An 18,266-nucleotide genomic window follows, 5' to 3' on the forward strand; every position below is an offset into this window, starting at 1 on the left:
GAGAGAAGGCAGGAGGGAGGGGGGATGAGGGGGAGGGGGGATGAGCGCAGCCGCGGACCGAGAGCCCCGGCACCGAGACATGAGACGATGGTTGTGCACCGAGATGCTGCTGCACTCCGCGGGTCTGGAAACGGCCAAACGGCGGCGGTGGCCCGGGTCTCTCTCCCTACCAACCCACCCACCCACCGGCTGACCGGCCCCCAGAGCCCCCGGTCAGGTAACAGCCAGTAGATCACTAGTTTAATGTGGATATACATGTGAAAACATAAACTTGGATAGACTTTATATGCATATTTCAGTCTCATATAATGAAGTAGCTAGGTAATAGCCTATAATAAACATCCATATCCAATTGTGTTAGATTTGTATTTATTTGCACGTCCTATAACGCTTTGTTTACTTTTAGATTTTCAAATTAGTCCAATCAAAGTGGAGGTCCTTTTTTTATTTGATTAAATTACGTTTTCGACTCTAAAAATAAATCTAAACTGACTTTACTGTCACTAAACTAGGTTTTTCTTCCATAAATAGGTGTAACCTTGAATTATTACTTTTAATTTGAAGTGCACATTGATTATTTTTCATTTTAAAAGCACAACACCTGACTTGTATCATGGCCTTAGTATTTTTGTATGAGCTCATTTTAAGTCTGTTGGCACCCGGCCTTTTGTAGGTGTTTTTTTTTTTTTTCAAAGATTTAAAGTTAATAAAGTGTCAAACTCATTCCCAATGGAGGACCTCATTTTTGATACACCATCATGAGTTGGAAACGACTTCAGATTCCCTCAAGTGGCCTTTTTGTAGTTAGATTGCTACTACACTGACAAAAAAAAAGCCATATATCAGTTTTTTTGGGCACAGAATATGGCCCATGTTGAAGACATGATATTGGTCTTCAAAATAAAGCACATTGCCCATACTGTATATTGTACATCTAGCTGCACACAAATGCACCATAACAATGTAAAGCAGCAGCTTTAAAAGGCTGAAAACGACCATCAAAGAGTTCAATCAACAGTCCAGACAAAAAGTTATTAGAGATTTCACAGGCGTTGTTGCTGTGTTATTTTGTCCCCTCCTCTCTTCCCGTACACACACACACACACACACACACACACACACACACACACACACACACACACACACACACACACACACACACACACACACACACACACACACACACACACACACACAGTGGCCTTTAAAGTCTTAAATGGAGATGTCTCACACACAGCACCTCGTCTGCTAAATAAGCTGTTAACACACGAGCTGTTAGAGGCGCGGCGTGATGGAAAAGAGCATAAAGTGGGGTTACTATTTGTTTTCCATTGCAGATCAAACATCTCATTCACAGTCATTTACAGTACGTATGCAGAGCCGACTCTTTACCCGGCGCCAGCAGTCCATTTGGTTTCGACCAGCTTGATGTTGATGGTGCAGCTCGTAGTTTGTTGTGATTGTGAGATAATTTCAGTTGCAGGAATGACTGTGAAACACTGGCAGGAATTTCCTCTTTACAGGTGAAACATCTTTGAAAACACTGCAGGGGGGTGTGGGAGGGGGTGGGGGTAAAAAAAAAAAAAAGAGGGAGCATTTTGAACAGGATTATATAATTATAGTTTTGCTGTGTGTGTTTTTTCTTATTTTTCTTATCCGAGGCCGTAATTACTGCACACAGCCATGGGTCGTTACTCCTTTCAGCTGGCCTAATCTCACACAGGATGAATAGAAACTGTCAATCAGAGGCTGCACTCAGCAGCGAGACAAGAGGGGACTGATTGCTGCTGCTGTGCTGCGACACACACACACACACACACACACACACACACACACACACACACACACACACACACTGATGCACACTTTCCTCCTTCCTCTTTCTCTCCAGTGTTTCCACCCTCTCTGCCTTCACTGATGCACAACTAAAACCCTCCAAAAAGCAGATGATTTTTTTTTTTTTTTCACCACATTTAACTTTTCTGAAGACTGCTCATATTTTGATTTCAGTCTTTTAGGCATATTAGGACACATTTTTGTGTCACACTGTCAAACTGTGTATAGTATTAATACTAACAACTGTAGGGACGTCTCATCTGTCTCTTTGTGTGTGTATGTGTGTGTGTGTGGCTGCTGCTTTCTGCTGCCAGACAGCGTTTGTGTGTGTGGAGGACGTTCGCTGCAGCAGCTCACACCTCGGTTTGCTCTCAGTTGCCTGGTGCAAAAATTAAACAGAATGAAAATAAGAGGAAATGGCTCATTATAAGACAGACAGGTGGATAAGCACTGTACAATGGAGACAAACCTATATTTAAGTATTCCAACCTGTTCCTTTATCACCACTGGGGGAAGATTACTACTTTTTTTTTTTTTTACCCTGTTATTTAATGTACATTAGTATTTGATGCAGTTCCCTGTCGGCCTTGGCTCCATTAGGATTCACAAATACACCGAAATCTTCTAAATAAAAGCTCCGAACAGCCGTCAAAGAAGAAAAATGATGATAGATTATAAAATGACAACAGAAAAGTGATAGAAAATTAAAATAAATAAATACACAACGAGTTTCAAATGAGACAAAATAACCCAAAAGGGTCATAATCGTCATTTTATATTGAAAATTGCACATTCTGTGGATTAAACCACTTTATTCTCAAGTTCATCACCTCATATTTGCCTCATTTCGCAACATTACAATGCTGTTTACATGACAATGCATCAGTAATCATGCAGTTTCATGCAGCACACTATGAAAATAATACCAAACTAATATTATTAGAATAGAAACTAATACTTTATATCGTGTTAATGTGGCCGTATAGGACTTCGTGCTCGCAGCACTTGTGACGACTTGTTCCACCCGTGTGGATAATCAGCAGGCCTGAGCTCTCATGTCACTGACGGAGGAGTGGACTCCAGACAAACTCTGCGTTGTTATCGACTGTTAAAATGTGGCAGAAGTCGCATCTGTGAAACCTGTAATTGTATATTTTTGTATTTTCTTCTCCTCTTCCTCCTGATTATTATTTCTTTTTAAAAAGTCCAAATGCACCGATGCAACCTGAGACACACAGCAGCTGTATTCACCTCATCAGACGGATACTTGCATCCAACTTTTTTCCTATGTTAGACAAGTTGTGGCAGAGCTTCCTTGTTTGTTTGTGAAATAATTTCATTAATGTTTCAGCAAGTTCAGATGATGTGAACAGATGAGAAAAGAGAAAACTGGATTGTTGATTTGCCCCTTTTTTTTATTATGATTATTTCTCAGGGTAATGATCAAATCTAAAGATATTTGACTTCAAAACCCATTTTATTCTCATCTCACACGCACATTATCTCTTCTCAAAATCCCAATTACATGAAATCACAGCAGAGGAAGGAGCATAGATCTGTTGCTCTGTGACACTGATGCCTGTAGCCACAGTATAAAAAACACACACATACTACATCTACTCCATGAGCCTGTGTTTAAGCCCACAGGCAAAAAAAAAAGGAGGAAAAAAATGTTTGTTTGCACCATACACTGCACTGGCTGCTCTCCGTCTCCCGCGTGCGCTCGGATTGCGGCCTCGTGGATTTAAATCTGATCAATCAGATCAATCAACAGAGATTACTGTAGTCCCGGAGGTCAGGGAGAGGCCACCGGGCCACGCAGAGTTCACGCATCACGCACGACGAGCTCCAGACAAATCTGTGCAGGAATGAGCGCGAATGAAGGAGCCCGTGATGATGAAACTGTAGTGTGATGTGATCCAAGAACAGATTTCATATTTCTTCATTTCATTTCAACTTAAAAAAAAAAAGAAAGAAAGAAAGAAAGAAAGAAAAAAACCCTGAAACAGACAACTCCTATAGCGCTGCGTTCATGAAAAACAGATTTCTGTGTTTTGTGTTGTTTTTGGAAATGTGTCTGTTCGTCATTGAGTGGTGCAAACGGATTTAAGATGGTTTATTTAAATCGGCCATAGAAATAGCCCTTGATCTAAGTACGGAAGCCGTGGAGCTGCTTTTGTATGTGATGGGAAGAGAAATAGTCAGTTATAGGTGCGTTCAATGACATATAGGGCTAAATTTAAAAAGAGAATAAGAAACATTTATCAACCATAAGAAAAGGAAATATGATAGTGATCATTATTATGAACAAAAATAATAATGGAAGCTCAGCATTTATTGTTTTCTACGTAAAGATATTTACACTTTCTTGTCGTTTCTTTGCCAGAGGTGAAATAATAAACAATAACAGGTGAATAATAACTGACGGAAACTCGTCAGACAGAAAAGGTGCAGTTCAGATATTTTCTGAGTTCGTTCTGGACACTGACTCAAAATGATCATAACAAAACACACTGTGTTGTTTTTTAAAGCAGATATTATAGAAGATGAATGCTCTGTAAGTCCGTTTGTTTGATGTTTTGTTTGTTTATTTGTTTGTTTGCCTGCTTCAGTGGCCTTTGAAAACGAGCCTGAGCGTTTGAATGTGTTTCTATAATAACCTAACCTCACACACACACAATACTGATCAAGTCGTTTTATTTTACATTTGTAAAATTCACAATCACCTCTGACGATGTTGGCTAAACAAACCAAATAAAGGTTGAAACACAAAAAAACGAAGTTAACTCACAATATTTTACACTTCTCAGTTTTGAAATTTATGTTAAATAGGCTTATAAAATAAAATATTTATAGGCTATGTGTGTGGGGTTGTTTTTTTGATAATCTGCAACACGGAGTTCAACAATTTACATCCACATCATCACCACATTACAAATACGTCACCAAAATAATTAAATGTGTTTTTTCCTTTTTTGTAGGACACGCTTTCCGTATGTTAGTGAAACCTGCTCCACCGTGGAGCCGCGTGACCGTGGGCCTGCTGCTGCTGTTAATGATCACAACAATAAGAATAATAATGTTAATAGAAACTGTCTAATGTGTGTTTATATTTCTATCATTAAGAGGAAAAAAAGTTAATAAAACACCACGTCCATGTGACAGAGGAGGCGGTTCTGGTCAGACGCACATCTGGCTCCGGTCCACAGCTGCTCGGTGCCTCCTCACGGCTCGATTCCCGTCTCGGTGCTCCGCAGGTCCGGGTTTAGCTCAGCAACACGAACCGGATCTGTCTTTGTTTTCACTGCGGCAGAGTTTCTACAAACTTTTGTTTTCTCTCGCTCCCTCTTTTCTTTACTTCCAGAAGCGATGATGATTTTTTATTTCATTTTTTTTTTCTGCACTAAACTTTTGTGGAAGCAGTGAACACAACACCACAGTCAGTCAGTCAGTCAGGCCATGGAGAGGACACACTGCTGCTACCTGACACGTCTTCATGCGTTTATATGAAAGTTTAACACGTGATGTAAATCCACTGTCAAGTTAAATGGAAGTAAAAGTCTGAGTCTGTTATAAAGCCTTATGTGCTGTAAAATAAATAATAAACTTGCACATTGATTCCTTCTGAATCCTAATGAGAGTATTTTGAAAAATGAAAATTTCAAACAAATCTCGAGTGATTATTTGACATTAAATATTGTTTCATTTCCCACAAAAAAAGGAAAAAGTGAGGAATTAGATTCATGCAGATGTAGCACAATAATAATAATCATAAAATGCTATTTTAGTTTCAGCCTTGGAAATGTAAGGGTTAATCTGTAAATAAGAGGGGAAATGATGGAGCTGATGCTTCTAATGCAAATATTATATGTTTTTAAATTATAGAGCAGCAGAAGAACTCATGCTGCTTTAAAAACTGAAATTAGAAAGATAAAAAAAAAAACCTGACTGTGGTTTTCAGTATTTGTGGTGAAATCCTTGTGGATTTATATCTTTATAAGGAAAAATAAACACAACTAGAAAATATATTTTTGTTAATTTACAACAGAGATGTTACAGAGTCTTACATGTTGAGTATTTAACACTATTGAACGCATCTGTGTGGAGTTTAAAACACCATTATCATTTGTTTCCAATAACTGATCTGTGTTTGAACCAGACTGGACATCAAGTGACACGACTCCCACAATACTGTACTGGTCTCATTAGTTTTTAACTTCAATTGAGTCTTTGAATGTTTTTGTTGTGAAATTTGAATGTGTAAAATGTTTATATATATATGTAGCCTATATAAACACATAAATAAAACAGGTGAAGTGTTATACACAGAGTCTGAGTGCTGGTGTAGACTGCCACCAGCTGTTCCTGCAATGAACTGACAGAGGCCACAAAACTCAAACATACACACGTTTTTTATTCTTGTTTGACATTAAAAATACAAATCACACACACTCATACACACACTCATACACACACACACTCAGACGTGGGGAACAAATAAACCGTGACACTCCTCCGACGGTAAAAAGCTACTGAGCACTAAGAGGGAACAAAACCAGATATTTTCTGACCTATTACTGTGCAAGCAAACATCAAATAGATCTATTTAATCTGCACTAAACCAACAGCCTGTGGTCTAACGTATAGAGAGATTACACACACACATACACACACACACACACACACAGAAGAGAAGAGTTGTTTCCATTAAGGCTGAATGCATTTGAACTGAAGAAGAAGGAGGGAACAAATAGAGAAGAGTGAAGATGGATCATGGCACTCGCTCTTTAAAAATGTAGGTTTGTCAGAGTTGACAGTTCGGTGGGATTAAAACGCTGAAACACTGGACTCTTCCTGAACCCACACCCCTTCTTCTTCTTCCTCTTGTATCATTTCCTCTCGTTGGATCACCTCATGGTAAAGTGGGAGACAGGACAGAGTAGTAATGAAAGGCACTTACATCACGTGTGTCTTTCTGAAGGCTTTACACCATTAAAACAAAAAAGAAACTAAATGTTAACGCCTCCTAAACCCTCTCTGGAAATATTATGATCAAACCCAGCTACAGGTTGTTTTCTTATTTTCAATTGGTCCGTCAAACTTTAGAGGAGAATTGGAGAAAATCCTCACATAAAGAGAGTTTTGTCATAAATTATTATTAATCAATCAATTTATCTGGTTTAATTTTCCTGCTCATTGACCAATCGCGTCGTCTTTTCATTTCTGAGCCGATTTTTGTCATTTTGTTGTGCAGGTTTCTGTAGAAAGTGACTGAATAGGCCTGTAACAGCGAGTCAAGATATGCAGAGTGAAAGCATCAAGAGTCGACCTCAGATTTTGGTGTCACTTCTTCACACAATAACAGACTGATGCACTATTTTTTGAGCTTTATGCAGGAATTAAAAAAAAAAGAAAAGAAAGGAAAGGAAAGGAAAGGAAAAAAGGAAATAATTTTCTGTTTTTCTTCACAACACCTCTCTGAATTGATATAATCACATACACCTACTGATCTTCACAACCTCTCCAACAGATTGACTACAAAGGCAGTGTGGAAAGAGAAAAAGAAAAAGAATAAAACAAACATTAAACCTAAGCAGAAGTAGTCGGAGCAGGTTTGAGGTGAAGTAGAAACATAAATGTCCTTAACAATGTTGGAGCTTGTCAGACTTTAATTACGTGAACGGTTAAAAGTGTCAGAGTTGGATTTTTCCTTTACATGGATGGATGTGTGAGCAGCAGAGCAGAGCACACAAAGCCTTCAGAGTCCTGAGCGCCATATGCGGTGGTCTGCAGCGCCCCCTCGTGGTCAAACAGGGACATTACAGCCTGGGTTGGACAGATTTGTTCCTTCACTATGGATTTCTTTTTTTAAATTAATTGATTAATTAATCCATGAGCCCTTATTTACACCGTCTGTCTCAGTAGATTGATTAACGTTGGATAAAAGTTTGTTCGTTTGCACATCTGGAGGAGAATAGAGAACCAGAGGTGGTGAGTGACAGGCAAGGTTATTATAGTTCGACAATTTTCATTAGTTTTTATTTTTATTTTGTTTTTCTGTTTAGTTTTAGTTAGTTCAACAACTTATTTCAACAACTTACTAAGCAGTTTTAGTTCAGTTTTATTTTTGAGGAATTGACTAGTTTTAATTTTGTTTTAGTCTTAGTTTTAGTTTTTCAGGTTTTAGGAGAAAGCCTCTGTGAGACCGCTGAAGATGAACTTTCACATTCTTGAGATTTTTTCCCTTTTAGTTGCATCCCATAAATGTTCCCATCACGTCACTTCACTCTTATCTACCTCTGGGTCGTACATCTCTAAGAAAACTAAAACTAAGCTGATGTTATCTGACTGAACTTTAGTTTTAGTTAGTTTTTCATTGTTCATTGTAGTTTTTATTTAGTTCTCGTTTTTTTTAAAGATTTTTTCACTGCTAGTTTTAGTTTTAGTGCTAGTTTTAGTTAACTAGCCTATAATAACCCTGGTGAGAGGAGGTTATGAAGAGCACTGTTGCCCTCCAGAGGTTCAGACAGGAAAATACACACAAACATTAACCAACAGAAAACAGCAGGTCAGAGTGAACAGAGGAGGAAAAAAATAAAATAAAATAAAACAAAGTGTCTAAATGTCCGTTCAGATGTGTGATGAAAGTCGTTGTCCTTCTCCTCTGGCGCCCGTTAGTCAGGATGAACCACACATGGCACAGAATCATGTATCAGTGGGAAACAGTGGAGTTTTTTTCTTATTTATTTAATTTTCTATTTATGAAAATGACGTATGTGTGTCTCTGTGTGTGTGTTTTGTGATGGCAGGTATCTGTGTGTGTCTGTGTATGTGTGTACTTCGGCTGAGGCTTGAGGTTTAGTCAAATCCTTGCCAGTCGCTCTGCTCCGAGTCGTACTCCAGCTCCACCCCGATGCAGCGGACTCCCTCCAGCAGCATGGGCGTGCCGTGGTGGCGGTCTGCAGGCAGAGACGGAGATTTGATGTGAGACGTCACAATAAACACTCTCTCATAACACACACATACACACACACACACGCACAGTGGGCTAAAGACTCAACACATACACACACTTAGCTACAGACCTCCATTATGATCCATCTACCTCAGGATCAAGTAGCAGCAGAAACTTTCTATGATCTCCCACCGTGTGTTATGGCACATCTCAAGCTCAGACATGTAAACACTCCACAGGAGGCTCATCTGGATTTTTTTTTTTTTTTTTTACACAGTTCAGAGGCCAGAAATGTGAATCAAAATACCCCCCACCCCCAGGCTCACAGTACAATCAAGATAATTGCAGAAATAATTAGTGATGATTATCAATGTCTGAATGAATGAAAAAAGAAAAAGAAAGTGTAAATATCTGCACAAAAGAAAAAAATAAAGACATTTAAGGGTTGATTATCTGGTTGAAGGTTTGGATTTAAAGTGTTTGAGGTTGAAAGTGATTTTATTTGGGCTCAGATTCAGAAGTTGATTAAAACATGAGTCAGAGTTTGTTACAGAGAAGGATTAAAAAAAATGTGCATGAAAATAAACAAAGCAAGAAGAAAATAAACATTAACAAAGACGAAAACCAGCTCAGATCCTGTAAATATAAAAATAAAACTGCACATTAGTAACACGAGGTACTGACGGTGTGTTCCCATAACAACGCCCTCACGTGGACGTCTCCGGTCATAGCACACGCGGGCGGAGCAGAGCAGAGCAGCTTTACAACAATAAAAACCCACACAAGACAAAGAAAAACCAACAAACTCCGCGTTAATTCGTTAAATAAACATTTTAACTTCGTAATCCGACGTCAAAAGGCTTGTAAACCTGTTAAACCGCACAGTTTTTCCGCTTTTCCTCCACTTCCTGTGTAATACCGGTGTAATAGATACATTTCCGGTTAAGCACAGCTGTTCTGTATCATTGCATTGGTGGTTCAGTGGTAGAATTCTCGCCTGCCACGCGGGAGGCCCGGGTTCGATTCCCGGCCAATGCAACATCCTTTTCATTTTTTTTCTGTTATAATATAATAAAAGTGTAATAACAGCGTTATTATCATTTTTTACAGATTAATACATATATTTACATTATTATTTTATCTTCACTTTATCAGGAAAAACCTGCACTGTGGGAAAACTGTAATTCCCCACAGTGCGATGTTAGAGGAAAAATAAATAGATAGATAGATAGATAGATAGATAGATAGATAGATAGATAGATAGATAGATAGATAGATCGATAGATCGATAGATCGACAGACTTTATTGATCCCAAGCTGGGAAACTCAAGAAAAAAAAGCCCAATATGTTTAATTTACAGTAAAATGAACTGTAAATCTTCACATTTGAGAAGCAGAACTTGCAGAATATCCAACAACTTGAACGTTTCAGTGTGTTCAAACCAGATTAGCCGCCGCTGAGCCAATACAATGCCGGTCCACTGTGCCCACTCAGTCAGTGATCTAATAAAGCCAGAGTGCAGAGCAGGCCACGGCTTAATCCATTGATCTGGATGCCGCCCAGGCCTCAATTACACACAGACATCTGGGCAGATGTTCAGGCCACGCTTGGTGAGTAAAAATAAACACCCACCAACGCAATCACCATTCATCCTCAAACACACACAAATGCATGCCTACAGATACACACACACACACACATACAGGACTTCTACTATATTTACGCAGGCACAGATGGAAACACACATACGCCCACTTCACCTAATTCTCCATCTGCCGGCACAAATGACAGCAGCTCATGCCGCCGCCTCACTGACACCGATTTAAGAGCAGAAAATGTAAATTCATCGCAGCCTCGGCTCTGAGGCAGGAACGGCAGTGTGGGAGGCCACTTTTGTTTTTGTCTTATACAGCTGCAGATAAACTTTCTGTTTTAGTAGTTTTTGTAAAAGCATTAAACCAAGAAATGACTTTCAGCTGTTTTCGTGTCCAACACAAAATGAGCTCCTATGATTCTTCTGCAGTTTCATGGTGAGTTTTCACTATAATGACTGTGTTTGAATCCAGTTTCTCATTAAAAAAAAAAGATGTTTAACAATGATTAACTTGTAATTTGCTGTTCAGTGTTGTTGAAGTTGATGCTGAGCCTCTCTGGAGACTCACCAGCAGGAGGCAGCAGTGCACCAGGGATGAACATCTGACAGTTTTAACTTTGAAACAGCAGAAATCAGAGACTCCCAGATGTTGCACTAAACATAATGGGCCTGTGATTGCTGCAACACATCAGCTGTTTTCATAATGAATGAAATGTTGAAGCTTAGTCCTCTGATTCGTGAATGTTTGCTGTTTTTCTTTTTTGAATTACATGTAGTGAATGAAGTTTTTTTTATCTACAACTAATGCTTCAGTAAGAGCAGGGAGACTGTATAAAGAGGTGCACCAACACTGAGTGCATAGTAAGTCAGCATGTTAGGGCTTAATTGACATTACAAGCAGTTTGAAGAGATTTGCGACATAGATGGACCACAGGATGGTAAAATAATAGTTAAATAAATGAATAATTCATCACTACTAGTATAAAGAAACAAAAAACAAAATGTTATGTTTCAACTGAAAATATATTTGTACAGTAAATAAGACAACGCAAACCAACCACTAAGAGAGACTGAATGACCACAACAAGATGCTATGGAAGGGAAATGATGTTAAGTACTACATAAATAAAAACAGAAATACATCAATAAACAATTACATTACTGAATAAATTATCAAATATCTAGATTGGTGCAAAATAATTTCATTTTGGTAATGAAAAGTGCCACTTTTGTTTTTATTCTCTTTGTGTTATTGTCAGTCTGTCTATATCTATATGTCCACATGGTCTTGTCTCTTCATGTCTCTGCCCAGGGACTGAGATAAGAGCCAGAATAACGATGGACCAGGGTGTGGTGGTGCAACATTAACCACACACACACACACACAGACACACAGAGAAATGAGATCATCATGTATTATTACATTATTATTATTATTATTATTATTATTATTATAAAGGGCTGAAGTTTCCTCACCCATGACTCGGGCGTGAACTTTGACTTTGACGCACACGTCCTCGTTGGTCTCGCTCAGCAGCAGCACCTCCTCACACAGAACTCCCTCCTGCTGCGCCATGTACTCACACGTTACCTTCAGACCTCCTGGAAAACAGACAGAGAGAGAGAGTTTACTAGACATAAACACACGTTTTCTTTGTCTCAGACAGAAGATCAAAATGGCATCATGATTATAAATAAATAAAACACAGCTGACCGACTGACCAGCACCGATAAACATATAGACACACTGTAAATCTGCCACTTTTAATATTAACACACACACACACACATAGAGAGCAGAGGGTAATATAAAGGGTGTGGAAAGGTCAGTAACCTGCTTTAGTTACAGGCACAACTCCCAGAAACATTCAGGACCACCTTTAGCCTAAATGAGCAGGTTTGTGAGACTCATTCAACTTTTACACCTCCACTGCAGAACCTTTTTTTTTTTTTTTTCTTAGCCAGGTGCCAGGTGTGTGTGTGTGTGTTTTTGTTTTTACCTATGGCAGCACAAGGACTGACATGAATCCAGGACAAAGTAAGAGGGAAAACATATGAAAGTCGGTTTTATTTTTCATGATTCCTCAGAGATGGATTGCAGAGTGAGCTCTGTCTGAACTGTCTGCTGCTGTAATCCTCAGCCATCTGCTCCTGTGTGTGTGTGTGTGTGTGTGCGCAGCCTCAAACACTGCAGCTGAGAATTACTTCCAAGTATTTCCCTCAGATCTGGCTGCAACAGAAATAACCACGTACCCAAACTTTGTTTTATTCATTTATTTATTTATATATATTTTCATATCACACGTCGTTGCTCCGGATGCGGCTTGGAGATGTAACCTGTGATGTGCGACGGCGAGAAAAGGCCTAATATTAAGAAACTGAAACACATTAAGAGCTGAAATCTGAAAAAACAAATGACGACAGGAAGAGGAGAAAGATCAAAAAGCAGCAGACAGGAAAATAATGTTTTTGCTCAAAGTGAGCAAAGTGTGGGAGGCGTTAAAGGCCTAAATGCTTTTAGAGCTCAGCAACACCAAATATTATTAAGCTTATGTAATATTGTGCTTTCGTGTATCTACTTGTTCTGCCTGTGTGGAAATGTCACGGTAATTTAGTCCCATCTTAATCTAAAAACAGTATTTTACAACACTTGCGCTGTTTTTTGCTTTGACAGCTGTAACTTGTTCCAGTGGGAATCAAACTAAATCCCTTTTTTAAACCCTCTGACTGTCACAGTTTCAGTTTGATTCATGTATTTATTTAAAGAAAAATCTTTAACCGTGTTCGACTGTGAAGCCCAGATGGGAGAAGCCCTGAGATGATCAAAATGTTCCTGTGTGTCGACGATGTTATTACCGCGCACTCGCAGCAATTAAGCTTTAAAGCAGCAGCAGCAGCGGAGTCATTTCTACACTCAGCCCTGTGCTCCGTCCGCTGCCTGCAGACATCACTCGGGGCTAAAACCTCTCATTAGCAAAGATGATGCTGCAAAACATGAAGCGCCTCTGACTTACTCTGGTTAAAATACCTGAGCCTTTTCAAGTGAACAAGGCTGCTACAGCTGGAGGTGCAGCGCTGGAAACTCTTTACATGACAGGAAACCTTCCCTGTGCTGCAGCAGGTGAGTGGAGGACACACAGCCGACTCCATCCAGGTTTTCAAATCCAAACTTCAAACATTATTTTATGCCTTAACCTTCAATTGGTCCTTAGTTTCCACAGCTCAGGCTTTGTGCCTGTTTTCATCCATCCTGCAGCGATTAGGCCGTGGTTTGACTCATTACTGACAGTTTAGATGAGGTTGTGCTACTGACGAGATTCTCATTAACTTTCTGTAAATCATTGCACCATCCGGACTTACTGTAGCACACAAGCACCGAGCTGTCGGGTCTCTGTAAATACTGTGATGAAGAGAAGGTCTAGATCTGCTCTATTTGTTAATTTCCTTGGGACTACTTCTGTTGTCAACTGGTGCTATGTAAATAAAACAATGACAATATGCAGGCACTTCTTCAAATCGCCACTTGAGGGCGTCTCGAAGAGTGAGTTAAACCCCCACAGACCTTCATACTACTACAACAAGGCTAAAAACAGAGACCAAATAATTTTTTTCCGAACAACTTTTTCATGTGGCGGCTTCAGGACACTTGGGTCAGTACTGACGAGCAGTATGGAGGTATCTGGATGTTTCATAGTGTGTGTTTTGGACGATTCAAAAGTGAACTCTATCCGCCACCATTATATAAAAATCTGTTGCCAGCCGGACCCCCCCTGGAACTCCAAAAGTGTTTTGACGACTCTGAAAGTTCTCCAAACCCTTCCTTAATTGGTGAATTATCGATATTAGGTGAAGTATCCCTTTAAATTTCATTCAGGCTTAAAGCTGCTACAAAGAATTTTCATCTTGTGTTGATTTTGGAGACCCCTGTGGACAAAAGCGGTAGTGTTTTGCCGGAATTTGACGTATTGTTGTAAAGATGCTTATCTGGCTCGGTGTGCCGTCTCGTTTCGTTTCATCCGATGACCTGAGACTTTTGCATATCCAGTTAAAAGTTCTTTGTAGGGGCTTTAAAGTTCTGTATAATAAACCGAACCTCCTTTGAGTGACAGCAACACACAAACTCCTCCTCTTTGCCCATTTTCAGATTATTGAAGTCTTCAGCGGAGTGAGGCACTGCCAAGATGGCGACAGTGAAACAGCCCGCTCCGCGCTGCAAGACCACTCTGCAGAAATCTATGAAATCCACCTTTATCTGCAGTCTGTATGTGTGCATCATTCAACTACCTCGACATCTACAGGCAAGAATTAGCAAAAGATAAGTAAGAAAAGAGGAGGCAATCTAATCTAAATCTATTGAGCTGCCTTACAGCATCACAAATAGTCTCTATATTACCGTCGTTATTGACGAGACTCGCCTCATTCTCAGGAAGCACCTGCCTTCATTAACGCGTTTATCTTTCTCAGCCACAGCCGATGTGTGTTGGGCTTTAACAGATAATGAGAGATAACACAATTAACCATGACACTGAGTGTGAAACTAGAACAAAGATAAGTCTCTATGTCAGGTGTTTGCTTGTTTTCACACACAGAAACACAAACACACACATAAAGCTTTTATCCCTCCCTGCCTCCTCTAAAGAAACTACTGGTGTTTTCTATTTTTATGCTGTATCGTCTATCTGAGCTGGTTCTTTGCAGAAGTTACAGGAACACAGGACACGCAGGTCGAGTGGCTGAGTAGGAGGAACTGGACAAATTCCCTCCGTAGCCGATGACCTAGTTTGGATCGAAAATCGGTCTCCTGGTGTTGGCGGCGTGACGAGTCGTGATGAGGAAGGATGCAGAAACACACTGACTGCACCAAGATGGAGATAATTGCAAAAAACATTCCAAAGTTTTTACTATTTCATTTCCCAGTATGGCGTTGTTTACTCATGGTGAAGCCGAGAGGTTTTGTGTTTATTCACGCTCTGTTTTTTCCCACATTTCCATCTGATCTTACCCTCTGGCGCCGGCGTGATATCAGTGATCCGCAGGTGTGGGCTCGGCACCGGCGCTGGACAGACGTCTTTCCCCAGAGCGGGGACCTCGGGCAAGTTGAAGACTATTTCGTATCGGTGCTGCGTCTTCAGGAAGCCAACCTACAGGCGAGACAGAGAGGGAGGGAGGGAGGGAGGGAGAGATATTAATAAGGCTGAAAGGCAAAGAGAGTCGAGATTTAGCGATTTGGCAGAAGCACAATGGCTTCTTTCTCCCTGCCTATAAACTTTGGACTAATCCGACTGCACCATAAGGAGAGAGGGGGTGGGCCGAGAGCAGAATAATGGAGAAGGGTTCATACAAAGGGGAAACAGGCTTTAGCTTGGCTTCACATCGCATACTGTAAGTCCATTACAGCTCAATAAATAAAGGATTAATTGTTATGAGTAACACTGATAAGTAACTCATAAACCGCAACAGCGTCGGGCTGAGTTTTCCTTGAAGGAGTCGACTAATTGAAATCATTACTCAATGCTCCGGTGATTTTAATCCCCCCACCTCTGCCAGCTTTGCAATTTTAGCCTGACGGGAAATAAACCTGAATTACTTTCTGGATTTCACTCAACTCGCAAAATCTTCCAGTAATACTAATCCCATGAATGCATTTTTCAGCAATTCAAGAGCTTAATCTTATTCACGGCTACACCTTCTACACCAGTGTGAAGGGGCCAACGTGGGCCCCCCCCGGAGGAGGGAGGGGCTCCAGAGGTCACACAGAGCTGAATCACACTGGTATAAGAAGTTGGGTTAGTTTTAATGGTACAAAAGGAAAAGTTGAGACTCTCCGATCTTTACCATTCATTAGCAGAGGCAGAGTCTTAATGCATATGACAACAATCTACCGCTCCCACATCTACAGACTGAAAAAACCAACAAAAAAAAACCATGAGATGTCCGGAGCTAAAGTGAGTTAAGAAGAGTTTGGTAAATGGAATAAAAAAGGATACAGGGAAGACCAAGATGGAGCCAGATGAGATGTTCCAGCTGTTTGTTTGGTAAAGATGGAGACAACTGTCCACAATGTTGAGATTCTTAAGTGACTTAACTTTAAGTGTAATAATAATGACCTGTCTCCTATATTCAGAAACATTTATCATCTTAAATAATAAGATAATTTACTTCCTTTCCTGTTATAGACCCTCAGGTTCATCCAATCAGAACATGTTGACAAAAATGTAACAACGCTGGGCGGAGTGATTTCAAAAGCACAAGTAGTTCAGAGTATTTAATATAATTAATTATTAATGTTACATAATTTACACATGATTATTTCATAGTGTGGTGAATGTGCAGGTCACAACTTCTCCACAAGAGCGTTTTGGAGTTGTTGGATTGTGTATTTGATGAGTTTGATGAGGGACAGGGGACCTGTACCGTTCACTAGAGGATGACACGGGAGTGGATTTTGACTCACGCTCCTTCCCACTCCCACAGAAAAAATCCCAGTCTTGCCCAATCCTGAGGGTTAAGGTTTCAAAATCAATCCCACTCCCTCCCACTCCCACAGAAAATAATCCCATCCCATCCTGTCCCAATCCCAAACCAAACCTTTAACACAATCCCACTCCCATCCGTTTTTACTCCCACCCCAATCCTGCTCATCTTTTCTACCACAGTTAAAATTTTACAGTGGATGTGCGTTGCAGTTTTCACGGTCATTACAAATTTCCAGTGTAGTTCTTTTCTCTTGTGATGCAGTGTTGTAGGGCTGAATGAAAACTACAACATGGCGACGGTGATTTTAAGCGCAAGGCTTTGGAGAAATGTTCAGAGTCAGATATCGATTTATTTTGAAATAAAATGTAATGCATCATGGTTTTCAGACAGTCCCGTCCAATCCCGTTGATTTTGCTGTCGTAGACCCCGCTCCCTCCTGCTCCCGTTAATTTTTACTCACGCTCTTGCCCAATCACGTGATTAGAGGTGAAATTGACTCCCATCCCACGGGAATTCCCACGGGAGTCACGTGACCCGTGGGAATTCCAGAAAAATGTCATCCTTTACCGTTCGCCTCCATTGTGTTCACTGAGCAGCTCACGTCTCTGCCCCGCTGATCTCTAAACAACATGCACCGATAATTAAAGGTATTAAACCTACTGCTATGACTATAGGGATTATGGCAATAGGATATATCAAAATCAAACTGAGGCATAAAGACGAGTGTCCATCAGACTGCAGGTTGCATAGAAGAATGAATAAATACATTTCTTTCTTTTTTTTAAAAAGGTGGGAAGTAGGTGATGCAACCAAATAAAAGCGTCTCTGTCTCATCTCACAAGCAAACAACAACAACACAGTGGATCAGACTCTCATTACCCGCACGCAGCGAGAGGCTGCGAGATGGACAAGTGAGAGAAACGGCGTCAGAGAGGCAGAGTGTGAAGAAGGAGTGATCTGCCGGTAGGTAGCTCGCTGCCCGAAATTTAGCAAAAGAGAAAAATTCATGAGGGAATTGTCAGAGAGAGGAGCGAGGACAGTCTCAGTCTCACAGAGGAGGCAGGATGAAAAGAGAGAAAGAGGGAGAGAGGAGAGCGAAAGAGGGAGAGGGGGAGACAGTAGGGAAGTGCAGGAAGAGAGAGATAAGCTCAAAGCCCCTCCAGCTACAGCTCCAGCCCTGGTAGCAAACAGCACAGAGACAGAGAGAGAAGAGAGAGCGTGAACACTGCAGAGAAAAACAATAATCATTCTGTGAGCGTCCTCCCCACGCATGTTCACACACACACACACACTCTGTGAACTGTCACTGAAATGTGATTTAATGTGAATTTCATGCTGTGGATTCTGGACAAAACGAGTTCAGGTGCTGGGATGTACAGTATGCATCACTGACGGAGACGAGA

At 40.4% G+C, this 18,266-nt stretch overlaps 1 protein-coding gene across 2 annotated transcripts in view; it reads right to left on the reverse strand.

Moving 5' to 3' along the window:
• Positions 1 to 6,720: 6,720 nt before the first annotated feature.
• Positions 6,721 to 18,266, reverse strand: part of adisspb (adipose secreted signaling protein b) — a 33,447-nt gene continuing 21,901 nt past the window's right edge. For both annotated transcript variants that reach the window (XM_083993535.1, XM_083993534.1), the window contains exons 4-6: positions 15,389 to 15,527; positions 11,863 to 11,988; positions 6,721 to 8,795 (exon numbers count right to left, since the gene is read on the reverse strand). In XM_083993535.1, the coding sequence (XP_083849661.1) occupies positions 8,695 to 8,795; positions 11,863 to 11,988; positions 15,389 to 15,527 (366 nt within the window). In that variant the 3' untranslated portion in view covers positions 6,721 to 8,694. The remainder of the gene's footprint in view (positions 8,796 to 11,862; positions 11,989 to 15,388; positions 15,528 to 18,266) is intronic.

The sequence above is a fragment of the Trachurus trachurus genome (genome assembly GCF_905171665.1).
Source record: "Trachurus trachurus genome assembly, chromosome: 18".
Classification (NCBI taxonomy): Eukaryota; Metazoa; Chordata; class Actinopteri; order Carangiformes; family Carangidae; genus Trachurus; species Trachurus trachurus.